Source organism: Jaculus jaculus, chromosome 7 (assembly GCF_020740685.1).
Source record: "Jaculus jaculus isolate mJacJac1 chromosome 7, mJacJac1.mat.Y.cur, whole genome shotgun sequence".
NCBI lineage: Eukaryota > Metazoa > Chordata > Mammalia > Rodentia > Dipodidae > Jaculus > Jaculus jaculus.
The window spans coordinates 114,344,692-114,367,577 of NC_059108.1; the positions used below are offsets into that span (position 1 = coordinate 114,344,692).

General features: G+C 41.2%; 1 protein-coding gene across 2 annotated transcripts in view; it reads right to left on the reverse strand.

Moving 5' to 3' along the window:
* Positions 1–22,886, reverse strand: part of Rtn1 (reticulon 1) — a 249,418-nt gene that overhangs the window by 15,892 nt on the left and 210,640 nt on the right. Inside the window, exon 1 of one of the 2 annotated variants that reach the window (XM_004649233.2) lies at positions 12,536–12,688. The exons of the other annotated variant lie outside the window; for it this stretch is intronic. Within the exon in view, the coding sequence (XP_004649290.1) occupies positions 12,536–12,596 (61 nt within the window). The 5' untranslated portion in view covers positions 12,597–12,688. Of the gene's footprint in view, positions 1–12,535; positions 12,689–22,886 lie in introns of those variants that run through there. 2 annotated transcript variants of the gene reach the window in all.

A 22,886-nucleotide genomic window follows, 5' to 3' on the forward strand; every position in this document is an offset into this window, starting at 1 on the left:
GGAGAATCAAACTTGGGTCCTTCATCAGCATGTGCCTTAACCACTAAACCAACTCTCCATCACATCTCTCTTTTTAAAAGGGAATTTAAGGTCTAGTTGGGATGACTGGACACTCATTTAAACAAATGCTGACTCAATACCAGTCTCTGCTGGACTGTGGGAGGTGGTGGGAGTTGAGTTTGAGGATGGGGTAGTACTGGAATTGATGAAGGAAGAAGTGGGGTGGTTTGTAAAGGTGAGGCCCCATTTCTTAAGGAGATGAAGGGGCAAAAGGGAGAATTATGAATGATGAATTGACCAGAATAGTGACTGGTTAGTTATGGGTGAAGGAAGAGCTGATTATGAGTGAACACAGTGTTCCAAAGCTGGGTGATGGAGGCTAGTCCATCCCTGAAAAAAATAGGAACTCTGAGGATGAGCTCATTGTGGGGGTTCAGCACTTGTTTTTAAGCCCCCAGATTCTGACATGAGCCTTGTAAGCAGGGCACTGTGACACAGTCTCACCACTGATGAGACAAGAGTCACAAACGATGTGATTATACACATGGCTACTTTTTAACAAGTGTGGAAGTTAAATGATTTGTAGCCCTGAGTTAAAAATAGCTCTTGATATCATGTTTGCGGCACTTCTCAGATGATTATACCCAATGGAAATGCAGGGTTGGAATCTGGCAAAGCAAGGTGGAATATTTGTGCTGGGGTGTACTTACAGCAGAAATAGCAATGGAAACCATGGGCATCATGAAAATTCCAGAGAGGGGAGACTAAGGGATACTATGTAGGATGCAGCCATAGCTACAAAGGAGTAAGGGGCAGCTATGGTAGAGCAAGTATTTGCAGCAAGATAAAAAGACAGAAAATTATAGGGATATCAGAAGAGGGAATCCCCCCACCCCAGGTCTGTCCTTTCACCTGCTGAAAATCAAAAATTCTCAATTAACAACCTTGGCATGAAGATGCAAGCATAGAAACAATATTTCTGCTATATAAAAATATTTTCAAATAAACATGTTAGGATAGAAATAAACCCAGCTTAAGGTTTACACGTATATGATCTTGGATATGGCTTCATAGTCTGGGATATCTTCTGGAACGCTCATAAGAAAAATGATTAACTTTTGTTCACAATAAAGGTTATCTTGATTTTCTGTATCTCTGTGATCTACTGTTTTATCTTATATGCATGACAGCTTCAAACCCCACCAAAGTTGTGTGTGTGTGTCTGTGTCTGTGTGTGTATTTAAGACAATGGCTCTTCTTTGAGAAGCCCACACCCATAGTCTCCAGGGTGCCTTACTATTTCCTGGAGTGCTTCTCTCTCTTAACCCTCTTACTTAAAATCTGCATTAAAACTCTCTTCTAATAAACTTCAGTTATGCTTCATCCTGGCTCATCCTGAAATTCTTTTCTATGGGCAAGTCAAGAATCTGGCTTTTGCTGAGTAAGTGGGGAGGCTCCTGAGGAGAATTCTCAGGATGCTGCTGGTGGCAGTGTGAAGCAGGCTCTCCTCTCTGGCCACCACTCACATTATAGCGTATACAGACTGAAAAGGGTAAGTTAGGACTTGGAAGGCTGAAGGCACAGCAAGGGACATGAAAACTGAGAAAGGAACACTAGATTTGGAGATTATAAGGTCATTATGAACTTTCTAGGGAGGTATGTGAGGAGAGGGTGGAAGTCCCTAGGAGCAAATGGGGAAGTGGAAATTCAAAGAAAAAAAGAAGGTGATAGTTTGTGGAGAATTAACAAGTAACTTTTAGGTTGAAAAAAAAAAAAAAAGCTTGGATATGTAGCAGAAATAAGGGAAGATTGTAGAAAGAGAAGATTCATGATTGAGGTTTCAGAAAAGGCAGAAAGGGATTAACCATAGCTCTTTCCTTTCAGGAAAAGGATAAGAAAGAAGAGATGGCTGAGAACTTTTGGAGCTGGTATTGCTACAGCTGAAGATGTGAAGAAGTGAAAAAGAAGTAATATAAAATGGCTTGAGGAACATTAGTGTCTTCTTGAGCCTGGAGAGGTTAGGCGTGGCTGGAAGACAGCAGGAAAGGTTAAGGCCGTGTTGTATACAGCATAGTAGTGACAAGCCACACACTGCTACTGAAACTTGAATGTGGCTGACCTCAAAGGAGATCAGTACTCTGCAAGTACCAATCACAAGGCAGGGGTTAGGCTTTTAAAATAGATGCAAAATATCCCTTAAATGATTTCTGTGTGGTCATAGGCCAAAAGATTAGTGTTTTGGTATATATTGGATTGAACAAAATATACCAAAATCGACTTTGACTATTTCCTTTTTATTGTGGCTGTTAGAAAGTTTAAGGTTTTACAGGTGCCACACATTGTTTCTGCTATGAACTGTACATAAATACAGTCAGTATTCCAAAAAGAATGAGTCAACAGACTGCTGGAAAGCAGAGTCAGTTAAAGTCGGGGATGCAGTTAACAGGATCCCATGCTGGGAGCCCAGGGTCACCAGCCTGTGAACTGATACAAGGTATATAATCAGAGGAGAATGAAATTCAAAGGAACAGAATAGAAATGAACAATGCAGAGAATAACAGTTGAGATGTCTAGACAGTTGGGGACCAACCGATGGCCTGGGAAAGCAGCAAGGGCCACCCACTTACACTCACTGTGGGCTAATGGCTCAATGCTCAGAGGTGAAGTGGGAAGAGCAGGAGGTGATGACGTTGGGATCAGAGAAGAGAACTTTTCTGTTCAAGTCTGCTGTGTAAATGTCGACTTTTCACATTCAAATTTGGCTTAGAATGATGTGAATTTGTGTAGGAATCTCTATGGTACCAGCTATAGTTTGAATGTGGCCTGAAACTCACTTTAGATTTTAATTTCCTTAGAAGGCTTAACAGGATGGGAAGTTAATTGAGCCATGGTGTTTGGGGGAGGCCTTAAGGAGGTGATTAGGGTTAAATTAAATAAGCTCCTGAGTGGAGCCTCTAAGATTGAACACTGGCAGCCTATGAGAAATCCCGTCCTTTCTCTCTCTCACACAGGCATATAGGAATATACCATGTCTCTCATTATGTGATACCCTGAATTATTTTAGGACTCTGTCAGTTTAAGGTGCAAGACCTTGACCATGGACCTGCAAAATGTGTGCCAAAATCAACTTCCTTTACAACTTGCAGAATGCAGTATTGCGTTATCAGGAACAGTGAATGGATAAGTTCACAACAGAAGCAGAAGAGCAGGTCACTGAATACCATGAATCCTCAGTACACCTACAGCACATGACCCCAAGGGGCTCGGGTATTACCAAGCATCGACAGCTTTCCTCTTCTCTTTTTAAAATATTTATTTATTTATTTATTTGACAGAGAAAGAGGGGGGAGAGAGAGAGGGAACGCCAGGGTCTTCAGCCACTGCAAATGAACTCCAGATGCATGTCCCCCCTTGTGCATCTGGCTAACATGGGTCCTGGGGAATCGAACGTAGGTCCTTTGACTTTGCAGGCAAACGCCTTAACCACTAAGCCATCCCTCCAGCCTTTCTTTTCTCTTAAGATCCTCCATGCAGAAAAGCCAGGGAGAAGCTAGGCACATGAGCACATGTTCAGTGAGCATGTTCCTAGGGACAGGTATGTTACTTTGACATTACTAAAAATCAAGAGGCAACACTTGGACTTGAAATGCTATATCCAAGAGTTCACTTTGATAAATGGATTGAGCTTGGAGAAAGAGAGCCATCTTGGTCACTAACCACAGGTATAAATAGGCACTGCATCCAGCCTGATACTGAGGGTCAGTGTAGTCAAGGGGAACTGACAGCCTTGGAGAATCCTAACATCAAATACCAAAATCAGAATTTTCTTGTATCCAGAACCTAATTAATACCAGAAAAGAAAAAAAAAAACAGGGTAATGATCAATAATTATACTTGATATATAAATGGAAATTAAACTTTATGTCAGATTTCTAGAAAGAAATTACTGGGGTTCAAATGTTTTGGGTTTGGCAACTTAGATACATTTCATTATAAAGACCAAATGGTGGTTGCAGCATTCAATATCTTGATTAAAGGCGGATGGCTAAAAAGACAGTATTGTTGCTATTTACTTCTTGAGTGTGTGTGTGTGTGTGCACGCGCGCGCGGGCACGCTTTCACACTCCATGGCCTGCCTGCGTAGGTCAGAAAACAACTTTTGTGTTGGTCTCCTCCTCTCACCTAGTTTTGAGGCAGGGTCTCTCATTGTTTCTTACCACTCCCTTATGAGCTTCTGGGAAATTCTCCTATATCCTCCTCTCTTCTTGATGTAGGTTCACTAGGATTATAAAAGCTTACCATAACTTCCTCCTTTTACATGGGATTTGGAGATCAGAACTCAGATACTTAGAATTTTTGTGAGACAGCCTCAGGTTGCTCAGGCCAGACTCGAACTCAGAATGTAGATGAAGATGGCCTTCCCCTCCCCGTCCCGCTCCCACTCAAGTGCTGGGATTACAGGCACACTCCACTGGGTCCGGCTGCCATCCTGGACCAGGACATACTTCCGTCAGTATTACAGTACTTGCTACATAGCAAGCTAATGCTAGTTCTAATATTGAGTGGAAAGATGTAAACCAACCAGCCAACCAAAAGTTCATAGAACCAAAGTTCATAGAATTATGAGTATTTCAATCTAAGAATCTGTAATGTGACATGTTTTGATGTTTATTCTCTGATCTAGCCAACTTCCAGTGATTTAACTATAGTGACTGACTACTTCATAGAAAACACTAAAAGGATATCCAAACCCCAGTTCTCTCCAACCCAGTGTCCAAAGTGATGATGGAAAGCCAGTTTCTGACTGATTTTCATGAGGCTAATGAAGTATTACCACAGAATGCTAACAAGAAGAAAATGAAACACCTTCTCCTGTTTTAATTTTCCTGATTTTTTTTTGAGGCAAGCCTAACAGACTGGCCTTTTTTTTAATGTGAGAGAGCAAGTGTGTGTGTGTGTGTGTGTGTGTGTGTGTGTGTGTGTGTGAAAGAGAGAGAGAGAATTGGCACACCAGGGCCTCTAGTCACTGCATTCAAACTACAGACACGTGTGCCACCTAATGCATATGTGCAACTTTACACACTTGTGTCGCCTTGCATCTGGCTTACATGGGACCTGGAGAGTTGAACATGGGTCCTACAGTTCACAGGCAAGAGCCTTAACTCCTAAGCCACCTCTCCAGCCCTATTCCTGCATTTTATATTAAACAAGAGAAATATAATGGAAGTGTAAACACAGAGACCTTCAAAGATGACAACAGTTCCCAAGATAGCCTCCCACAACAGTGAACTTCAAAGGGTAGTCCAGCACGCCTGAGCCCAGAGAAAGCTGCTGGCAGGGTTTCTGCTGATAAGACATCTGCATTGACGCCACTTTCCAGGTCCTACTCTCACACCTTCTAAAGACAGCCAATATGACTGTCAAGAACAAAAAATGTCAACCCTATTTCTAGATGTTCGGAAAGGGAAGACCCAGGAAGAAGAGAGTAGGGCATTCATCCACTACTTTAAACAAGCTTTGATGGAACAAAGGAAAAGAAGGATCTGACCGTCAAAGCTGCAGCCAGGAGCAATCTCCAGGACTTCCTTCATGAATGAAACAAGCTGGTGCACAACTCCCCAGTGGCTACTCTTCAGGCTTGTGGGGAGGCAAGAACTGCCAGATGCTTAGGTAGGCCTTTCCATTTCCTGAGTTGGAAGTGAATGTGATTCTGTGAGTTCGAGTCACCAGCATTTTAGAACATTCCATCCTCTCCCTCCTGGGAAGGCAGTTTGATAATGATGCCCAGGCCCCAGGTCACCACGATGGGGCCTGACCAAAAGGGAAACAGCAGGGATAACTTAAGTCAGCTGGCCAGCTTCTCCATCTTCTAATTCTTTAGCCAGGCTAGAGGATCATTTGGAGGGGTCTTCACTCAAACTGGCCTCAAAAGAAGAAAGGACCACAGGCATGGGAAGACAGACCTTGTCAATGTGGCACTCGAGGCATGAAGAGAGAAGTTTTAGATACTGAATAATGAATACTTTAGTGTTCATTTTCTTTCCTCAAGCTTTCTGCTAGACCAAAACCCAAAAGTTTGTTCATCTGGTATTTTATTAATTAATGATAATTGACTACAAAATCTCAAGTCTGAGGGCCAGGCATGGTGGCAAATGCCTTTAATCCCAGCACTTGGGAGGCAGAAGTAGGAGGATCGCTGTGAGTTTGAGGCCATCTTGAGACTACATAGTGAATTCCAGGTCAGCCTGGGTTAGAGAGCCTTGAAAAACAAAAACAAAATCTCAAGCCTTTGGCATGGGGACTAAAATCCATCATGGCAATGGAATAGAACCTTGGAGGAGCATTTTAAAGAATATATTCAAGGTTTTATTTTTGGCATGAGTTCAGTGTCAAAATACTTCTGGAGCTAAGACTAAGCAAAGGAATGGTCTCACTGCACTCTGACCCATTCACTGTGTCCCAGAATGTAGGATGTAGTCCAGAGATGCAAAAGACTGAGTGGAGAATATCACTTCCAGCAGATAAAAGAGGGAGACAATGAAGAAAAGAGTAAGAAAAGGAAGGAGAAGAGAGACGTTTTAAAAACAAAGAAGGCAGGGAGTGTCTACTGGCTACAATGGAGGAGTCTATCCACCATCTCTATTAGTGTATAGTATTCATAGCCCTTTAGCTATAAGATAATAGGATTATCATTTTTAAAATATTTGTTTACTTATTTCAAAGAGAGGGGAAGAGGGAGAGGGAGAGAGAGAGAGAGAGAGGGAATGAGAATGGGCATACAAGGGCCACTTCTTGCTGCTGCAAAGGAACTCCAGATGCATGTGCCACTTTGTGCATCTGACTTTTTGTGGGTACTGGGAACTTGGACCCAGACCATCAGGATTTCCAAGAAAGCACTTAACCACAGAGCGATCTTTCCAGCACCTAAGATTGTCATTTTTAATTTTTAATTTAATTTTTATTTATCTATTTGAGAGAGAGAGAGAATGGGTGCACCAGGGTCTCCAGCCATAGCAAGTAAACTCCAGATGCATGTACCACCTTGGGCACCTGTCTTACATGGGTCCTGGGGAATCAAACCTGGGTTCTTTGGCTTTGCAGGCAAGTGCCTTAACCACTAAGCTATCTTTCCAGCACAGGACTGTCACTTTTAATAAAGTATTAATTCATGAACTGCTGAGAAAATAACAAATTTGAAGATGTGACTTTAGATCAGCATTTTTGCAAACCTTTCTCACCCATGTTGAGTCCTTTCTTTAATACTCAAGTTTTAAAAATATTTAAATAGACATTGTGGAGCCCACTTGTATAGTTTGACCAGAACCTGTAACTAAAAATGATTCTTACAGATATCATAGCCTTTTATAAAATTAATTTTAGGAATTGCTTATACAATAACAAAACACACATCCAAATTTCCACACTTCTGAGTCCTATGTCAGTTCTTTACACTAAATTATTTCAAATTCTTTTTGAGATCTACAAACATGTTTTTTTCCTGTGTACCTAGCTCTTTTCCTTTATTTTATGGAGTGTGTGTGTGTATCCATATATGTACAGATAGATAGACAGTATTCAGAAATTATTAACATTGATTAATTCTTAATTTGTGGCTTTTATTGAACTTATCTCTGTAGAAATGAAAATTTTGTAATGTGCATACATCAATTTTAGGAAAATAATGTAGCTATTTCCATTTTATACTTTGAAACTGCCCCCATTTTTTCTCTTGAAAATGACAGCTCATTGTAACAAAGGAGATCTGCATTTTTCAGGGGAGTGACTGACTGTGTAGATCATATCCACTTGGTATATGATCTCCTGAGAGTGCTCCTTTCCTCAGGAAAATGTTGTCTCAGGCTCTCATTGGAGCCTGCAAGGGGGGAGTCGGCAAATGTAATGTTACCTCATCATATTTGACTTTACTTAAATAATTAAGTCTGAGTAAAATGCTATTTCTAATAAAGGGTCACATTGATCAGCATTTATGTACATGTCTCTTATTTATGTACATTGTCTCTTCCAAATGTCATTTTCAGAAGATAAGCCCTTCTTTCAATGATCAGGTCTAAAATGGGCAGGTTCTCTGTATATTCTGACATTCTTAGCTCTTTACCACATGTCATGAACTAGCACCATTCAGATCAGACAACCCTGAGATGTTTCCACAGAGCACTGTAGGCCAGCAGAGAATTGTGAAAATGCTTCATTTTGTAAAATAAATGCTTTTATGCTGTAATCTCTGGGAAATGGCTAAGTTTCCATGCTATCAGGGTGGAGAGATGGCTTAGCAGTTAAGGTGCTTGCCTGTGAAGCCTAGGGACCCAGATTTAATTTCCCAGAACCCACATAAGCCACATGGACATGGTGGTTGCATGTGTCTGGAGTTCAGTTACAGTGGCTAGAGGCCCTGGTAAGCCCATTCTCTCCCCCTCTCTGTAAAATAAATACAAATTAAAAAGTTTCCATGCCAGGCAGCTGTAAATTCCAAATGCTGCCATATAATAAAGCGGGAGCTGACACGGATGCTTTCTTAGCTCAAGCACATGCTGGACATGTCAGCCCACTGTATCACTGCAGATGCTGCCAAATGAAGCGGGTGAGCATGGTGGGATCCGGAAGAAAATGCTCTTCAGAGTATGGATGGGATCCTGTGGATGGATGGTTTCTCATGGATTTCTGTTCCCTTGCCATGGAACCTTTTGAATTTAGGGAAGTGTGGTAGGTCTTATGATCAAGACTGCTCTGCAGGAGGACCCAGCTACAAGATCCTCTTGGACATAAACCTTCACTTTCCTGACCTATATATGAGCATGAAGGCTAGGTAGGTGGATGACCCACAGGTAATATTTGTAAGACTCTAGGATGACAAGTCGATGATGGCAATGACAACAGTGGGGCAAGGTCGCTGCATTGCTGCTAGGCTTTGCTTTGTCTGCACAGAAAGAACCTGTGTGCAAATACCTCAGAAAAGGCTGATGTGCCTTCCTATCACTCAACATTCGTGAGGGAGGGGGTGAGTGTGAGGATGGCGAGTACTCTGAATTCAGACCAAGAGAGTCACCTTTTATTACTTTCATTTGCCACTTGTCATTAAACCGTGGGCAAGTTGCTTGACTTCTTTTAGCCTCATGCCTCTTAAGAGTAAACTGAAAATTTCAAATATGATGCTTGGCAAAATGAAAACTTGTAAGTAGGAGGGTTACTCAGCATACACGACCACCATTTCGCAGATAATTTATCATTAGAGAAGATACTGAGGGAAGCACACCATCCACCTCGGAGGCAGATGGCCGAGCAGTGAGAAGTGACGAGCCTGTGCCAGCGCGAGCCGTGCGCCCCACAGAAGCCGTGGCCATCGCCTGTAAAGGAGGTGGTAGAACTCACGCTCACGTGTTGTAAGCTTTGAGAGGACCAAATACAATCAAGCAGGTAAAGCACACGGCAAAAGTGCCCCACAAACACTCGTGCTGTGAATTGCTAGGTTAGTTTCATTGGGTCACTGTTTGTATTGAGGTGAAAAAAGTTTGTTTTAAGCAACTTTTGTGATATTATAATTTTTAAATTGGAAGCAGAATTTATATAGTGCAAAATAATGTAGATTTTAGTCTTGTCTCTTCCTCCCTCCCTCTCTTTCTCTTTTGCCCGCCTTCTCTCCTCCCTCCCTCCCTGATTTCTTTTCTTCCTTCTTTTCCCTTCCTCCTTCTCTCCATCCCTCTCCTTCTCTCCCTTCCTTTCTTTCTTCTTTCCCTTCCTTCCTTCCTTCCTTCTTTCCTTCCTTCCATTCTTTCTCGCTCCCTCCGTTCCTTCTGTCCTTTCTTTCTCAGGATGTTATGTAGCCCAGGATGGCTTTTAAGTCACTATACTGCTGAATCTCACCTTGAATTTCTGTTCCCCCTGCTTCTACCTCACAAGTGCTGGGATTACAGGCATACACCACCGTATCTGGCCAGGCTCTCTTCAGATATGTTTGTTGCTGCTGTTAGTGAGATAGTCTTGTGCTGTAGCCCAGGCTGGCTTTGAACTCTGTTTTCCTGTCTCAGCTTGTTGAATACTAGTATTAAAGACCCTCATTAAACATCATCTGTTGTTAAAATCATACATGCTAATAACATATATACATATAGTTTCTTTTACATGTGCACTACAGCGTCATGATACATTGTAATTTACATTATGTTGCAAGTTATTTTATTGCACCTTGCTGTAATTTCTCCACGAAATGGTTAACAATCTAGAAGAAACCCAAAGCTCACATTACATCCTATCCAGGCTAATCTTTCAACTCCTAATACTTCCAGAGGACATTACCAGCGACCTTCCACTTGCTTCAGTACCACTGGTGGGTGAGTACTTCCTGGTCACACCTGTGTCATTTATCTACTGGCCCTCTGCTGGCCTAAGGGTTGGGCACACTGAGAATTATTATGCAATGGTGGTTTCAATGCTGGGTGTATCTTAAACTCACCTGAGAAGCAGTTCAAAAAATACTGATGCTACGGATGGGGCTTCCCATCCTTTGTGTTGCTTACAGCTTTCTGGGGGATTCTGAGGTGCAGCCAGGGTTTGAACAATTGTGTTCAATCAAAAGGGAACTCAAGTGGAGACTATTCACTGAACATGCTAAATAAACAAAAGGAAATCTTATTGCAGGGTTAGTTTAGATGAAAAAAGTTCTCACAGTGGGAAGGACAAAAAGAAAAAAGAAAAAGAATTCTTACCAGTTCTCTTTTGTGTCAATAAGCCACCCAGTTAGTTACCAGTCAGTTTTCAAGATAATGGCTTTGTTCTATGTGAGAAAAAGGAATCAATGATACTGATGACAATCACGAGTTCCTGAATGGAAAGATTCTTGGTGATCCTGAATTAATCTTCACAAGTAGAAATACAGTGGAAATGGACATGATAGCCTTCAGTGGACAAATGATGGCATTTTGTGTTTTCTGATTATTAAGTGTCTACATTTTAAAACTGAGGTAACACATAGGATTGTGATGATGATATACTATCCTATATCTCATAAAATACAAAACCTACCATATTTTGGTATCTCCTTTTGTTGGAACAGAAGTAACTCAGAATTGTACCGTAACCACTAGTCATTATGTCCAACAAAACTTGCTATTGTATGAAGTCAGAGTTGCAGAGTGTATATATCAAATAAAATGATGGCTCTAAACACATTAGAAGATCAAAATGTCAAAATGCGTTTTCACAGCTGCCTTCTACCTTCAACATATGCTATCTCATGTAGCTGTCATTGTTTTCTGAAATTATGTCCCTCGGTTGTTGTATTTATTGGCTCTTAAATTTATGGTCCAGATATGTACTTCTGACAATAGTATTTCCAATAGCCCCATACAATTTGGGGAGGGCCAATGTTATTTTATGCCAAGCAAGAGGCCAAGCCAGCATGCTTTAAATTCTGAGATTTGTCTTTATTTTTACTTTAAAAAAAGAACCACAAAAGTATTAAAGATGAAAATAATATATTTTTCTGTGATGTAAAATTATTAGAAGATACTAGGCTTTAAAAAAAATCAGCTACTGCTCCTGAGTATTCCTGGCCTCCTGAGGACGCAGCAAAGCCCTGCAGGTTACATCAAAGGAGCCTTCTTAGGAACCATATTTGTTACATATCAGAAGACACTTCATTTTATGAACGCCCAAGTTTACCTCACACAATTCCTTCTTGCAAATTACCTCTCACCGTGCAAAGTGAGCAAGATAAGGGAGAGAATTTCAATGTAACAAAGGGGAAATGAATAGGTGAAGTAGGAGGCTGAATAAAAATGGCTGCAAAGCATCCAAGAGAGGCTGGAGGGCGGCCACACCCAGTGCTAATATGGACTGTTTCTAAATAAATCTCTTAGACCAGAGGGCGGCTGCCACTGTTTTTGGTATTCCCTCCATTTAATCAACCGGAACCCATTATTAATAAATAATGGCTACAGATTATGCCAGTGACAGAAAAAAAAAAATTCAAAGTGAACCATTCTAATAGGTGGCTACGCCATCATATTTTCAGGATTTGGAGAGCTAGTCTGCATTTCTATCTCCTTTGTGTGACCACAAATAACAACCCTGGAATGGGTGTGTCCTTCTAAGGATGCACTAAAGCCTTCTCGGTTAATGGTTCTGCCAGGAGATTTCAGCATTTGGGCAGAAATGAATGCACTGAGATGCATGGAACAATAAGAAAGCACTTTTAACTCTCAGACTGAGAGATAAAACAAGTACTGAATGATCAGGCCAAAAGACCTCCCAGAGGAGGCGAAATGATACATTATTTAAAATACCAGCACTGCACAAGACAACAAAGGGAGGAGGTGAAAAAATGAAGGGAGAAAACCAAACACCATCCATTTTGATTTCTGCAACACCAGATTTACTCCTCCCGCCCACCCCCAACAGAAAGCTCTCGGGTGGGAGTCAAGCATGCACAGGTCCCACAGGTGAAATGATGACAATGGCCGAGTCCGGATCCCGGCTTCGCGTGCGCCGCAGGCATGCACTACTGAAATAAAGAGAATACCCTGACTTCTCCAGTTGCTCCACACACAGTCCATCTTGGTGGAATCGGCCGTGGCCTGCATGGTGCGGGCTCGCCGTGGCTCTCCTCGGAGGCGCTGAGCTGGGCTGCAGCGGTGGTGGGCTGGCGGTGGCCGCGCGGCTGCAGACTGAAGCTGCTCGCGGCGGGCGCGCGCCCACAGGAGAGGGGCGGGCAGCGGGCGCGAGCGCCGCAGAGCGCGGCAGCGAATCAGCGCGGCCCCGAGCCGCCCGCGCGCGCGGATGCGGGGATGCTGGGAGGCCGGGATGCAGGAATGCGGGCGCTGGCTGGGCTGTGATGGGGCAGCTGCCCAGAGATTGAGCCAGAGATGGCCGGGACGCCGCACGTGCGGGCCCGGACGTAGTGAGCAGAGAGGGAAATGGGCCACAGTGTTGGAAGTGGCAGTTAGGGGGCCCAGGGCTGTTCCTGACCAGCTTGGTGCATATTCTAGAAATTTCTAAGAAACCTGTTGGGCAAGTCGTAGTCACTGCCCGCACAAATGTCAAGCTTATAACATTGTGTTCTCTAGTCCTCACTATTAGCTCACCTCTGCAGTCCTTAATTCTAAAAGCACTGGCCAACAATAAATGTTAGCTGGCCTGAGTCTTCTGGAGGAGGTGCCAAATTCCCCCTCTCTTGGAATATTCCACAATCATCCCAAACCTTCGTTGGCAAGCAACAGTCATTGGAGAGAAGAAATTCTACCGCAGCCCCTGAGGGCTATTTTTTTTTCCCTGCTACCTTTTACTCCGGCTGTTTGTAGGACGCACACGAATAGCGACCAGCATGCGGGACCTGTAGGCTTCAGATCAAAGCCCTTGGCTGTGACACGTGGGATCACTGGGGGTACGTTGTAGGTCTCAAAGAAGCAACAGTGTCGTCTTTGTGATCGGGCACCATGGGTGATGGAGGTGGGTAGCAGTCCCAGTCTGGGAGGTATGGCTGGTTTCCAGTAGTCACCCGTTTTAGGAGTGACCAGCTAAAATACAAATGTCAAACGAGCCAAACAATGGGGGGTGTGTGACTGAATGGACACCTTATCATAAAATGCTCAAGCCGGCTACACATCATCAAGACCTTGGGAGACTGGACTGGGTAGTTTCTGATGTAGACGTGGTAGATACAACAAAGAGGAATGCCATGTGTGCATTGTCTGGAACAGGGTAGCGTGAGGTGATGAAACACGGCCTAAAGACGGAGGATGCCTTGGGGACCAGAGAAGGATCTCAATGGAAGTGTTCTTGGACACCAAAACCAACTTCCTGCTCTATTTTATTGTGGCGTGGCCCTACCCACTACACAGTATTTCTCTCCCCATTCCTAGAGAAGTAGAACCTTCTAATTTTTTCCCCAGACTCCAATGAATCTTTTCTCAATTCAAATTTGCATTTGCATAGCCTGCGTGATGTGGGGCCAAAACTCAGAAGAAAGGAGAGAGCAGGGCACCAGTTGTCAGTAGTCCCAGCCACATCTCTATTGGAAATTTGTAGAGCTTTGGCCACTAGGAGGCACTGCCAGTCCATTGATAGCCTCAGTCTTCAATCTTCAATCTAGAAAGTGCCAGCGGCTGCCAACAGTCCAGGAGTAGAGGGGCAACAGAGAAGTGGTCAAGCCTCAAGTGTACCCATACTGCTAGTAACTGTACATTGCTAATCTGATTGCAAAGTGTGGATTGCTAATCTCTATAGGAAGGTGAGATCCTCCCCACTTCAACAAAGAACAGCAGAGGCACAGCCTCCCACGAACAGAGGACAGATTGGTCACAATGGTTAGGCCATGCATTTTCACTGATCCCAAAGCTGACCTTGAAAACGTTAGCTTAGGTGAATGACCCCACCATTCTGAATGATGCAAGTCTGAACAAAGCCGTTTGACAGGACATGAAGCACCAGGGATCTGACAGTGAGGTGGAGGAGGAAAGAAAACCACTAGCGAAGTGAGTATTGAGGCTTTACACCTAAAGTCAGGAAGTAAGAAAATCAGAAACGAACTTATTAAAGCGAGGGAATCAGAGTGTGAAGATCAGTGGACTGGGAGCCTCAGACAAGGGCATTTGGCCCTGTACTGCAGATGGAGTTATGTGGCCTCCAGAGTCATCCATCTCCTCTGGACTCTCTCTCCGAATACACAAACAAGCTGTAGCTTCACAGGTTCCCATCTATGACATAGTAAGACTTTATTTCCCACAAACTTTGTAAATGGGTACTTTTTTGTGCAAGTGCATGCACAGTACTAATTGAAAACTCTTGCCAACATCAAAACGGTAAGATGGGTAGAAAAGATATGTAAATTTTCCTTAAGCGGCGAAAGGAAACAGCAAGCTTGCTAAAATCAGGCAGGAACTGCCACTATCTTTAAAGCAGGAGAGAACAGACGGGCTTTGTGTACAGCCAGCTCAGAACTTGGTTTAGGTGCCTGCCAGGAGAGGAAGTGATTTCTTTAGTTTTCAAGATGAAATCATGCATTAGGCAGTCTAAGAGACTGGGTGTTCTCACTCTTTTTACTTCCTCCTTGCCAATGTGAAGATATGACACCTGTCTTCTCCTGCAAAATAGTGGAGTTTCGTCATTTCATCTCAGATCCAGATGAATGTTGAAGGCTGGCATCACATGGTGGCTCTATGTCTGTCTCCTGTAGTGCCAGGGTTTTACTGACGAGAATCAGAGGCACCTACACTGATAGGTTTATTCAGCAAATATTTATTGGATACCTACTGTGTGGTCAATGCTGTTCTAGGCATACAGAAAAGTTCTTGATTTTCAGAAGTTTCTCTGCTAGTATGTGCATAAGAGGGAGATACTAATAGAAATGGTAAACTTGTACTTATTTTGTAGACAAATGTGCCAGAAAAATAAAGCAGATACAATAGATAGCGAATGGGAGTATTTGGACAATTGCTATTTCATATATGGAGGGCCAGTGAAGGCTTACCTCATTATAAGACAAATTAGAGCAGATAACCAAAGAAAGAGCAGAAAACAGCTCAGCAGAGAGATTCTGTAATTTTAGCACTCAGAATGCTGAGGCAGAGGGATCATGAGTTCAAGGTCATCCAGTGTGTACACTGAGAGCCTATCTCAGAAAAGAGGAAGCAAGGAGAGGAGAGAACTAAAAAGAGCAGAAAACCCATTAAGCTGATGAAGTTGTAGGGAAGAGACTATTCAGTGATGCACTGAGTTTGCCAGAATGTAATAACTGTCACCCTGTATCAAGAATTCTCATAGAATGTCTTGGCTTTAAAAAAAAAACTATGCTGAGAAGTGTTGCAATTGGAAGTAAAGGCACAAAACTAAAAATACAGTTCATTATCATCAAAGAACACCAAGAACTCTGCTCTGTGCCATATGGAATATGGAAATTTAAAGAGACAGCTAATTTGGTCTAGAACTTCTGTTGCAAGATAATGCATGGATTACAGGGATGGAAACAATGGATTAGTAACTACAATTTTCAATGCAATGCTTCACGTGGTATATATGCAGTTTCTACAAGATCTCTGAAAGGTAGACAGTGTTTGCCCTTTGCATCAGTTTCTTTCTCATAGCAGGCTCAAAGTAACTGACCACAGTGGAAAGGGCTTATTTTGGCTGTTGGTTTCAAGGTAAAGTTTTATATTGCTGGGCAAAGCCTTGCAGGAGAAGACAGGTGTCATATCTTCACATTGGCAAGGAGGAAGTAAAAAGAGTGAGAACACCCAGTGGGGCTGGAGTATAAAATCTCAAGGCCTGCCTCTGGTGATACATATCCTCTAGCAAGGGTCCACCTCCTAAAGGTTCCATAACCTTCCCAGACTGTCACCAAGTAACTGGTCATTAAGCATTCAAACACATGAATGAGTGGGGGACATATTACATTCTTACCACTACACCCATATTTCTGTATTCATTCTTTCATTGTTTGTTCATTTAATCTACAGAAATCTGTAGAGTCCATACTAAGACTGTGTCTCTAACTACAAAAGGAGCTGCTCTCTGCAACCTATAAATAGGTGAATGCAATCAGATATTTTCTGAGAAGAAAAAGTAGATGTAGAAAACAGCATGGTAGGGAGCAGAGCTTCCAGGAAAGGCTTTGGAGAGCAGTGACAACTGAGCAGAGTTAACAAGAAGCTGCATCACTGCTTTGATGAGCGCTTTCCAGGCAGAATAATATGGAATGGAAACTTAATTACAGATATACGCAGGGGTCACATTGTAATGACAGGCCTGAGAAGTAGGACTGTCAGTAAATGAAGAAGCTGTTGAAGGGTTTTAAGGAGTGGACTTACATGATAAGAGGAATAATTTATTCAAATTTTGTTTTTTCCAGAATTGGTAAAGGACATCAATTCTTGGCTTTATAACAGTTAATCAACCTCATGGCAAAAGAAATATGAAATCCGTACCATGACCCTTAGCATAGTGAAACTATCAGGCATCAGAGACAAGGGGAAAGTCTTCAAGCTGGATAAAGGAGCAGATCATCCCTGGAAAACTCTTAGACCAACAACATCCTTGAGTAGAAAAAGAAGATAATAATTTGAGACATTAATGTCCTTGAAGTTATAAGGAGAAATAACAATGATTTAGAATTCTATACCCAGCAAAACTAATATAGACATTGAAATATGAAAGAAATGGGAGGGGGTTGGGAGAAGGCTAAACTGGTAAAAGCACTTGCTGCACAGGCATGAGGACCAGAGTTTGATCCTCAGCAATTGCATAAAGAGCCAGGCATGTCCACACATGCCTGCAACCTCAGTATTGAATGGGATAGAGACAGGAGGATTGTTGCCACTTGCTGATCAGCAAGTCTAATGAAACAAACAAACAAAACAAACAGGTTTGATGAGAGACTCATTTCCTCAGGAAAATACAATGAGAGAGGATTGAGGAGACCCCCTATCTTTGGGTGTTTACCTTTGGCTCTGCAGGAGCACATGTACATCTGCACACTTAATGTGCACACACATGCATGTTACACAATGCGTACACGTGTGCGTGCATGCGCACACACACACACACACGCACACACACATGAGTATTTACTAATTTTAGTACTTGTAGATAAATCTACTAAAGACTGATTTCAAGGGGCTCTAATTGAAGGGTCAAACTAAAACACAGACAAAAATAGAATATAAGGCAGGAGGGAGTGCTGAGAGTGAAAACATTCTAAACTGATGGCATTGTTAGGGAGGAGAGTGGAAATAGTAACTTTACTCTCTAACAAGTCAGATTTAGTACTAAACATTTAGAGGTAAACACTAAAACACACACACTCAGACATACACAGCATATAGCATCTAAGGGAATAAAATTAATGAATAAGAGAAATAATGAAGTCAAATACACTGAAGATAGAAGTGGGTGAAGGATAAGCAAGGCAGAGAAGTGATCAATAGAAAGTGTGAGAGATGCATGTAGACATACCCAGACAGTGCCACCAAGGCAGAAACTCAGCCCGGTGTGATAGCTCATACTCATAACTATGGCAGGGTTTAGCTGGTTCATACCTGGATAAATCAGGAAAAAGAATGTAGGAATGCCAGCATTCAGTTGGCTTCCTCCTTTTGTTAGCTATTTTTATTTAGTCCCAGACTCCAGCCCATGAGTGGTACTGTCAATATTCATGTCTTTCCTTCCTTGTTTATCCCTCTGGAAACACAGACACACCTACATGTGTGCCTCAGGAATGCCATAGGCATTTATCAGTCCAATCCAGAGGACAGTCATAATTAACCATCACATCTCTTTACTTTATTTTATTTATTTATTTTTTCTTTTCACAATTTTAAAAAAATTATTTATTTATTTATTTGAGAGCGACAGACACAGAGAGAAAGACAGATAGAGGGAGAGAGAGAGAATGGGCACGCCAGGGCTTCCAGCCTCTGCAAATGAACTCCAGACACATGCACCCCCTTGTGCATCTGGCTCACATGGGATCTGGGGAACCAAGCCTCGAACCTGGGGTCCTTAGGCTTCACAGGCAAGCACTTAACCACTAAGCCATCTCTCCAGCCCTCTTTTCACAATTTTTATTAATATTTTCCATGATTATAAAAAATATCCCATGGTAATAAGATCCCCCCCACACTTTCCCCTTTGAAATTCCACTCTCTATCATATTACCTCCCCATCTCAATCATTGTACTTACATATATACAATACCAAACTATTAAGTACCATCCTCCCTTCCTTTCTCTTCCCTTTATATCTCCTTTTTAATTTACTGGCCTCTGCTACTAAGTATTTTCCTTCTCACACAGAAGCCCAATCATCTGTAGCTAGGATCCACATATGGGGGAGAACATGTACCGCTTGGCTTTCTGGGCCTGGGTTACCTCACTTAGTATAATCCTTTCCAGATTCACCCATATTTCTGCAAATTTCATAACTTTATTTTTCTTTACCGCTGAGTAGAACTCCATTGTATAAATGTGCCACATCTTCATTATCCACTCATCAGTTGAGGGACATCTAGGCTGGTTCCATTTCCCAGCTATTATAAATTGAGCAGCAATAAACATGGTTGAGCATGTACTTCTAAGGAAATGAGATGAGTCCTTTGGATATATGCCTAGGAGCGCTATAGCTGGGTCATATGGTAGATCAATCTCTAGCTGTTTTAGGAACCTCCACACTGTTTTCCACAATGGCTGGACCAGATTGCATTCCCACCAGCAGTGTAGAAGGGTTCCTCTTTTTCCACATCCCCGCCAACATTTATGATCATTTGTTTTCATGATGGTAGCCAATCTGACAGGAGATGGAATCTCAATGTAGTTTTAATCAGCATTTCCCTGATGACTAGTGACAGAGAACATTTTTTTAGATGCTTACATGCCATTCATATTTCTTCCTTTGAGAATGTGCTATTTAGCTCCATAGCCCATTGATTGATTGATTGATTCCTTATTATTTAACTTTTTGAGTTCTTTGTATATCCTAGATATTAATCCTCTATCACATATATAGTTGGCAAAGACTTTTTCCCATTCTGTAGGTTGCCTCTTTGCTTTTTTCACTGTGTCCTTTGCAGTGCAAAATCTTGTAATTTCCCAGTGATTAATCTGTGGTTTTATTGCCTGAGCAATTGGGGTTGTATTCAGAAAGTCTTTGCCAAGACCAATATGTTGAAGGGTTTCCCCTACTAATTCCTCTAGCACTTTCAGAGATTCAGGTCTGATGTTAAGGTCTTTAATCCATTTGGACTTAATTTTTGTGCATGGAGAGAGAGAAGAATATATTTTCATCCTTCTACAGATATATATCCAGTTTTCCCAACACCATTTGCTGAAGAGGCTGTCTCTTCTCCAATGAGTATTTTTGGCATTTTTATTGAATATCAGATGGCTATAGCTACCTGGACTTATATCTGGGTCCTCTATTATGTTCCACTGATCTACATGTCTGTTTTTGTGCCAGTACCATGCTGTTTTTGTTACTATATCTCTGTAGTATAGGTTAAAATCAGGCATGGTGATACCACCAGCCTTATTTTTGTTGCTCAGTATTATTTTAGATATTCAAGGTTTTTTGTGATTTGAAATGAATTTTTGGATTGTTTTTTATATTTCCATGAAGAATGCCTTAGTAATTTTGATAGGGGTTGCATTAAATGTATAGATTGCTTTTGGTAAGATTGCCATTTTCACAATATTGATTTTTCCAATCCAGGAAAAAGGGATGTTTCTTCACTTTCTAGTGTCTTCTGCTATTTCTTGCTTGAGTGTTTTAAAGTTCTCATTGTAGAGATTCTTTACTTCCTTGGTTAGGTTTATTCCAAGGTACTTTATTTTATTTTGATGCAATTGTGAATGGGAGTGATTCTCTGATTTCATCCTCTGTGTGTTTGTTGTTAGCATATATGAAGGCTACTGATTTCTGTGTATTTATTTTGTATCCTGCTACATGGCTGTAGGTTTTGATCAGCTCTAACAGTTTGCTAGTAGAGTTTTTAGGGTCCTTTGTGTATAGAATCATGTCATCTGCAAATAATGGTAACTTGATCTCTTCCTTTCCAATTTGTATCCCTTTTATGTGTGACTCTTGTCTTATTGCTATGGCTAAGACTTCCAAAACTATATTAAATAAAAGTGGGGACAGTGGACACCCTTGTCTTGTTCCTGATTTTAGTGGAAAAGCTTCGGGTTTTTCCCCATTTAGTAATATGTTGGCTGTAGGCTTGTCATAAATAGCTTTTATTATATTGAGATACGTTCCTTCTATTCCCAGTCTCTGTTGGACTGTTATCATGAAGGGATGCTGGATTTTGTCAAATGCTTTCTCTGTGTCTAATGAGATGATCATGTGATTTTTGTCCTTCAACCCAGTTATATAATGTATTCCATTTATAGATTTGCGTATATTGAACCATCCCTGCATCTCTGGGATAAAGCCTACTTGGTCAAGGTGAATCATCTTTCTGATATATTCTTGTATTCTGTTTGACAATATTTTGTTGAGAATTTTTGCATCTGTGATCATGAGGGAGATTGGTCTGTAATTTTCTTTTTGGTTCTATCTTTGCTTGGTTTTGGTATCAGGGTGATGCTGGCTTCATAGAAGGAGTTTGGTAGAATTCCTTCTTTTTCTATTTCCTGGAAAAGCTTAAGAAGCAATGGTGTTACCTCTTCCTTGAAGGTCTGGCAAAATTCAGCAGTGAATTCATCTGGGCCTGGGCTTCTTTTAGTTGGGAGATTATTGATAACTGTTCAGATCTCCATGTTTGTTATAGGTCTATTTGAGTGATTAATCTCATCTTGATTTAACTTAGGTAGGTCATATAAATCAAGGAAATCATCCATTTCTTTCAGATTTTCATAATTTGTGAAGTATATGCTTTTATAGTATGTCCCTATGATTTTTTGAATTTCTTTGGGATCTGTTGTGATGTTACCTTGTTCATCTCTGATTTTATTAATTTGTGTCTCTTCTCTCTTTCTTTTGGTCAGATTTGCAAAGGGTTTATCAATCTTGTTTATCCTTTCAAAGAACCAACTCTTTGTTTCATTAATTCTTTGGATTGTTTTTTTTTTTTTGTACCTATTTCATTAATTTCTGCCCTAATCTTTATTATTTCTTCCTGTCTACTGATTTTTGGTTGGCCTTGTTCTTCTTTTTCGAAGGCCTTAAGGTGAAGCATTAGGTCATTTACTTGCTACCTTTCTAGTTTATTAATATAGGCACTTAATGCTATCAATTTACCTCCTAGAACTGCCTTCATTATGTCCCAGAGATTTTGGTATGTTGTGTTCTCATTATCGTTTGACTCTATAATTTTTTGATTTCCTTCTTGATTTCTTCATTGACCCATTCATCATTTAGTAGTGTATTGTTTAGTTTCCATGATTTTGTGTATGCTCTGCATCCTTTCTTGTTACTGATTTGCAGTTTAATTCCATTGTGGTCAGATAGAATGCTAGGAATTATTTCAATTTTCCTGAATTTGTATTTTCTGTAGAGATGGTTTTGTCTTTAAATACTCCTTTAACCTGCTTTTGTCATGGAATGTCCTTATTTCTCCATCTATTTGAATGGATAGCTTTGCAGGATAAAGTAACCTTGGTTGACAGTTGTTATCTTTCAGAACTTGGAATATATTACTCCAAGCCCTTCTGGCTTTTAAAGTTTGTGTTGAATAATCTGCTGTGATTCTGATGGGCTTGCCTTTGTAGTTAACTTGATTTTTCTCTCTAAATGCTTTCAATATTTTTTATTTGTTTGGTGTGTTTTGTAGTTGATTATGATATGGCACGGAGAGGTTCTTTCCAGGTTTTGTCTGGCTGGGGTTCTAAAGGATTCCTGTATCTGCATTGACACCTCTTTCCCAATTTGGGGGAAGTTTTCTTCTATGATTTTGTTGAAGATGCCTACTATGCCTTTGGAGTGGAATTCTTCTTCTTCTATGCCCTGAATTCTTACATTTGATCTTTTCATAGAGTCCCGAATATCTTGAAATTCCCACTCATACTTTTCTATAAGTTTGTCTTTCTCTTTGTTGGACTGTATTAGATCTGCCACCTGGTCTTCTAGCTTAGATATTCTGTCCTCTCCTTCATCCATTCTTTTGGTGAGATTTTCTACAGAGTTTTTAATTTCATTAACTGTGTTCTTCATTGCTAGTAATTCTGACTGTTTTTTCTTTATTATTTCTATTTCCTTATTTATGTCTTGTATTGCCTTCTTTATTTCATTAAATTGGTGTCCTGCATCTTTGTTGATTTCCTCTTTGATTCCTTTGATTTTTTCTTTGACTTCTTTGCACATATTTACAATCATTCTTTTGAAGTCTTTCTTAGGCATTTCCTCTAACTCGTTCTCACTGGAGGTCATCTCTGATGCATTAATAC